The sequence below is a fragment of the Nesoenas mayeri genome (assembly GCF_963082525.1).
Source record: "Nesoenas mayeri genome assembly, chromosome: 1".
NCBI lineage: Eukaryota > Metazoa > Chordata > Aves > Columbiformes > Columbidae > Nesoenas > Nesoenas mayeri.
Genome location: NC_137541.1, coordinates 123252444 through 123258885, shown reverse-complemented (window position 1 = coordinate 123258885; position 6442 = coordinate 123252444). Strand labels below are relative to the sequence as shown.

Below are 6442 nucleotides of genomic sequence, written 5' to 3'. Positions count from 1 at the left end.
TTTGTTTACAGAAAACCTTCTTTATCTCTTGCATTCTAACAACTGAAGCAAGGAACATATATTTTTCATGCTCTGGGAGAAGGAGGAAGAACTGTAACAAGGCAAGATTAATGAATGTTTGGTATATGTAGACAAAATTTATGATAAACACATTGCTTAGTTGGCTTTTGGTCTGTTGTAACTTCATGGTTTTTATTATTTGAATTGCATAGCATGCATGACCGAATGTTTCAAACCTAACAAATAAAATGTTAAAAGAGAACAGGGTGCTGGTTATTGTGCTCTGACAGGTCGCCAAATTATCACCATGGTAGCGAACAACTCTCTCTAGTTGTGCTACTGGTATCCCCCAGAGACTGGGTGAGGTGACAGGTTATTAATCTGTTTATTCTTTCTTTATAGACTGGTAATTGAAGCAAAGCTAAGATCCCATTCACAATGAAATTCCTTTTTCTGCATTTGTAGAAATACAAAGAGGTGCTTACACTCCATTTGTCATCAGTCTTAGAGGGCAAAATACCTGAGTCTTTCTCAAATTGCCTGTGATGGAGCAGGGTATGAGATTCGGGGCTCCCAGGTCTTCTGCTGCTGGCCTTCCTGGCAGTGATCAAACTGCCTTTATCCCTACTGTTACATTTATTAACTGTACACATAGTGATTTCACCTCCAGAAGTCTTTCTTCTTCTAATGTGCGAGTTAATTTACATGTGATTTCTTCTGACCTGTAGGAGGTTTGCTGCGTCACGGCGGAGGCGCTGAACTTGTGCAGAGCGAAGCCCTGCCAGGGCTGGATGCTCCCCGCATGGTTCGCATTCTCACCCAGACAGGCTGGCTTTCAAGCCTTGGCAGGAAGCTTGGCTGGAGGGGGGAGGCCCTGCAGTGGGCGGGCAGGTCTCTAAAGAAAAACACTGGGCTGAATGAAGACTTAGCTGTTAATCTTTGCCCTTCACAAGCAAATTAAATTCGACCATTTGACTCCGTATTTTCTTGAGCCTTATCCTTGGTGGCAAATGATAAGAATGATGAATATTTTGTCAGCAAGTTTCTTCATCACAGACCATCTGGCCACTGAAAACAGTAAGGTCACCACACTCCTCAAATCATTACTAACCTATGCAGGATTGCGCATCTGTCACCTCACCAACTGATTTACAGTCGCTGTACTGTGGGTGAAGTTGGATTCTGTTTCACAAACTTGTCCTACAGCTTATAGCCCTGGTAAAGGAATTCCGAGGAAAGATTGTGATGTTTAATTTTTCAGCTTTATTAGACTTTATTTCAAATCCAAATTAAGGTTATGTCAACATGGAAGTACCATAAGGACATCAGTGCACAGAATAGGAATTGCCGTTCTCTGTATTAAAGGGGAGTTCTACAACATACATTATTAGCTTCAGTGAAATGCTTCTGGTTTGTATGGGGCAAAACTGATTATTTTACTGAATACATCAAAATGTTTTCACAGCTATGCTAAAACATAGAAAAAAAAAAACCAGGTGTTTTTTCACAAGAGTTCAGCTGTGCAAAAACCCTTATTGTTTCCAGAATGCTAATACTTACTGGGTTTCCACCACTATTATTCCAGGTAAAAATACTGTTCCGAGAATAAAGGCACTTCAGCAGAATTTCTGAAGAATGTCTCACAAGCCAAGAACACGTTTTGTATCTAGTCCATTCTGCTTATTTCCCCAAAAAACTAACTCTTTTGGCTCTGAACAAATTTTTGAGAGTTCAGATGTGGGGGGTTCATAGGGGGATGTTTTAAGCCAAATGGTCAGCAGCTGTTTAATTCTATTTAGCACCTCATTGATAGCAGGTCCAACATTTGAAATTATGGGATACATCCAGAATATGGCTCGGACAAGATCTGCCAACATTAAAACAGAAACTGTATGGAAAAAAAGTTCTACTTCCTTATCTGCAGGGTTAGTGTTTTGGAGGCCAGTTTTTCTTGTTCTGGCCAGAGATTTTTATTATATGAGTAAAGTTTTTTGCCTTTAGCTGTCTCTTCCATTGTACTAGTTCCATTACATTTCCCCGCAAACACTTCACAGCACATGCCAAGAGAATCCCTTGTTATAGCCTGTATGGTCTGTTAGAGAGTGATACTGATGTTCCTCACTCAATCTCAAGAGATGCTCAGATCCCTCTGTAGCCAACTGCTTAGAAAGTGACTGAGAACCAAAATGTTGGCCAAGGAAGTGATTATAACGAGGAAGGGTGTAACAGAGCCATAGCTGAAACTGCTGAGAACAGCCCCCTGCCTTAATATTCCTATTTGTGGCTTTCTCCAGATTTTACATCAAATCTTTAGCCGTTTGAGTGAGAACATGACATGGTAAACTCTATGTTGAAAACACTTTGTGAAGAGAATGTAGTGTGTGTAGTGTGTTATTAGGCTGTGACCTCTGTTTTGAGCAATTAAGGCACTCAGCTGTCCCATCCGAGGACCTTTGTGGACACGCTGTTCCTACTTCCAGCAGATCCTGCCGGCTTCCCCCACCTGTACGGCCCCGCTGGCGACAAGCTGCAGGGCAGCGGGGAAGGCTCGGTGCTCGGCCTCCTTCACCCTCTCCGACAGGGTCTCCACTGTGTCGCCGATCTTAACTGGAACTGCCTCCTGGAAAATGATGGCTCCAGCGTCGACCTCCTCCTGAAAAAGCAACAGCCAGAAGGTCTGTATGGCTGTAAGAGAGAGGAGGGCCCAGCTGTAAGTCCAGGGATGTAATCCAGCTGCTCCAGGGATCTGTTTATCATTACATTATTACAGGAAACGTGAATTTTGGGCTAATGCGAGGAATGCAGAAAAGATGCTGGCACTCAGGCTGGCCTGTGAGGAGCTAAACAAAAGTTCAAAGAAAAAGAGGAGGTAGGCAGAACACCAGTGAGTAACATTTCTGCCACAGGAAACAACAAAAGCCACGTTAATTGTGGACGTGATAGTCTCAATTGGACAAAATGCTGACATTTCAATTTAGAAGAAAAAATTAGCCAAGCCTTGGCACAGAGCTGGACTAGAAGACCCAGCAGATCTTTCTTTGGCATGTTAACGAGGCAGATCCCTGCTATTTAGTTATTGTTTCTCAAGTACATGGCCACACGGAGAAGAAACCCTAAGTCATATCGTGGAGAAAGGAATGCATTTTTTTCCTTCTATCTGGAAAAATAGTTTTTGTCTCTTTTTCCAAGAGAAAGCAAAAATAATGAGAACAGATTTCAGGAGCAGTGGAAAAGGGGAAGATAATCTGAAGAATGCAGCAGAGGAGGGAAGACTAGTTACCCTCAACCCTGAGAACTGAACAAGATGGAAAAAATGCTCTCTGACTTTTTATATAAAAATGTGCATTTTCCAAATTGAGATCTCTCTGTTTTTTCGTTTTCTTAGCTTTTGACTAACGTGATTTGTTGTTTTTTCCTCTGTTCCCACAAACATTGAATTACTTCTTAACAAATCTAAGCTTCTTGTGCCATTTCTAGTGCTGTGGTTTTGTTTCTTCTTTTTCTTGAAAACAACAAATAAGGAAGGTTATGATAAAATCTAAGAAGCTGTTGCTGTGTAGTAATAAAGATTTTGGGTTAGCCAAGACCTTATATGAACTAGTACCCCACTGCACCTGGTGAAAGACAGCAGTGGTATGCTTAGGGAAGAAGTCAGCTTAGATAAAGTTTAAACTCCTGTATGGGCTGTTCATTTCCAGTTCCTTCTCCAGGGACAGCGAAATAAAGCAATATATTTTCTAACAATGTTATGAATGAACAAAGGAGAAAAGATAATGAAACGTGGTGGTATAAGGGTGTTCCATGCAAGCTCCGAGGTGAAAATCTTAAGAGTGGCCAGTTATAGAGTTAAAGTGGGGGAAAGGAAGTACTTACAGCTACAAAGTGGACAGTACAGCCTGTGACTCGGACTCCAGCTTGCAGCACCAATTTGTGGGCATTTGCTCCCTTAAAAGAAGGTAGTAGGGATGGGTGGATGTTCAGTATTTTTCCTGGAAAATTATAAATGAGGACATTGTCTTTTAGTATTCAGCCTTACCAGAATGTTCGAAGTACCGTAATCAACAGAGGAACAAAATACATTGGTGAAAAAGTTTTTTCACTACTTTTGCATACACCTGTTTTGTGAGGATACTGACAGATAACCAGCTCAAAGCATTTCAGAATGTCTCGGTATTTCAGAAAAATCAAAGACAGCAATCAGTAACAATTAATCGCATGGCTAAAGCAGATTTCTCCAGTGACTAATAATGATCAGGTTTTTTATATAGCTGTCCTTTCCCTCAGCATCTTGTCCTTCTCTTCTTTGATCACAAGCACAATCCTCTTCCTTACAAACTCAGCACCTGGAAGAAACTCGGTGTGGTTTCAAATGATGTAACAGACCCCTCGTGACATGGCAAAAATTCCTTAGCCTGGACTTTCCCCCCACACCTGTTTTGGCTTAATCAAAGACAACAGCTGCTCAGATCAGAGCCCTTCTCTCTGCCCTTCCAAAAAGCACCTGTCTACCACCACTACTTTCCACAAAGACAGCTGGCTGGAGAACCCCAAAACTGATAACGTAACCTTTAACCCTCAGCTAGGTGTGACTGTGGGTATAACCCCGGGAAGCTTGTACCTTACGTTTCCCTTAAAGAAAAAGCATATGCCTGAGTTCCCACCTAGCTGTACAGCAGGAGAGAGTGCCTGCTGGTGACCTCAGGCTCTCACCCCTACAGCAATGTGATGGTTTAAACCATAAGAAAACCTTATTTCTTCCCCTGTCTGCCTCTAATACGTCTGTGACAAATCCTCCTGCCCCTTCTGGACCAGAGTGAAGTCAAGAGGTGCTTGACAGCCCTAGATCTTCTCTTAGATTTGGTACAAACCCTCACAGGAAAAGAAAAAATCGGCCATCGATACTATTTATATCAGAGTACGCTACGCCCACGCCGTCTCTGCATGCCTCCTGTTTAGGAAGACTGTATGTCATCAGGATTTATTGAACACCACCTAAATGCCAAGCAGCAAGACGGAGCTGACATGCGCTAGCAGAGGCAGCGGTGTCCCGAAATAGAGGCTTGTGATTTTGTAATGTGAGTGAAGGCCATTTCTGGCCGCATGACGTGAAACCTGCCCCCTCGCTGCAGCAACACATGCGGATTATTGCCCTGTGCAACCTCAAGAGGCAAATGTATCGACTGATCTCCAGCAATGTCTCAAATGTGTTTTGTATCTCAAAAAATACTACTTCTTAAGCACTAGCATCTCCCTGCCTGCTGCTTGAGCAAAGAAATATTTGGGACAGTGAGCTGAAAACAACACTCTGCACTTCTGAGTTTCCCCAGTTTCTAATTACGGCACTGTCAGAAACTAGTCTAAAGGAAAGTGGTTTCCGGTTTGCTTGTTTTGGTTTTTAATCTGTCCTTTATATTACCATTCAAAATTAACATTTCAGGGCTGTTAAGCAAGGAGTTTCACAACTAACTTCACACTCTATGTCTTTGTGACTGGGAGAGAAAGAAAAAGTAACAGCTTTCAAGAGAGCAGCAGTAAGAATTGATTACTCCTGGGTAATTTCAGGTGGTCGGTGCCTAGGTATGGCAGGGCAGAGTTTTATGGTGGGCTCATCTTGGCTGGCACAGACCCCTGAGCTGAACTGACCGAGCTCACATTGAAGACCTAACTGAAGGATACTCTTGGTCAGAGCTCAGGTAGGTATCTGTGTTCAAGCTCAATTCAGTGCGGGACATTTAAACAATGAGTTAACCATCCTGCACCAAAGAAAGTCTTTTGCTCTCAGGCCAGTCACACGTGTAACGCAAACCCTGTCCCGTGCAGGGCCACTATCGGTGCGGTAAGTGCTCTGTCCCTAAATCAGAGGGAACTAAACCTTTATTCACGTAAGATTTCTGCATTAGAGAAAGTTCTTTTCCATCCTCTGCACAAATACTCTACTCAAAACACATCTCTTGTAGTGAGGGATTCCTCTCTCCTAAGTACAGCTATCTACAGCACATTTACATCTTCATCTTCTGGACTAATGAATAGAGAGAAACAAAAACAATGCCTCTGATTTACTTTAGCTGACAGCTTTAGCATAAAATGAATTGCCTCCTAGGAATGCCTCTTTTGTTCCACTGATTTTAGAGAGATGTTTGAAAAGTAGTTCAGGTGTAAAAGGTCCATGTCTCTGGCACACCCACAGTAACACAAAAGTCACCCTGTGAACAACAGCGGCCACCTGGAGAGCTGCAACTTATATTATATATAGGCTGACCAGCCTATGACTGGTATGAGCAAGAACTAGTTTAAATAACTGAACCCAAATGACAAAACCCAAAGCAGAGCGAACAGAGAGAAGAGCAGCTGCTGCTGTGTGATTCACGACAAAAAGAGATAAAATAAGGAATGTAACAACTGGGGGAGGGAGAGCAGCCACTGAAGTAGGGTGAGGTGTTAT

General features: G+C 42.5%; 1 protein-coding gene across 1 annotated transcript in view; it reads right to left on the bottom strand.

The window, feature by feature from the left end:
* Positions 1 to 2470: 2470 nt before the first annotated feature.
* GART (phosphoribosylglycinamide formyltransferase, phosphoribosylglycinamide synthetase, phosphoribosylaminoimidazole synthetase) overlaps positions 2471 to 6442 on the bottom strand; it is a gene marked incomplete at both ends in the record, with an annotated part of 30432 nt that continues 26460 nt past the window's right edge. Inside the window, 2 exons of the mRNA XM_080360703.1 lie at positions 2471 to 2653; positions 3874 to 3989. Coding sequence (XP_080216829.1) covers positions 2471 to 2653; positions 3874 to 3989 — 299 coding nt within the window. The remainder of the gene's footprint in view (positions 2654 to 3873; positions 3990 to 6442) is intronic.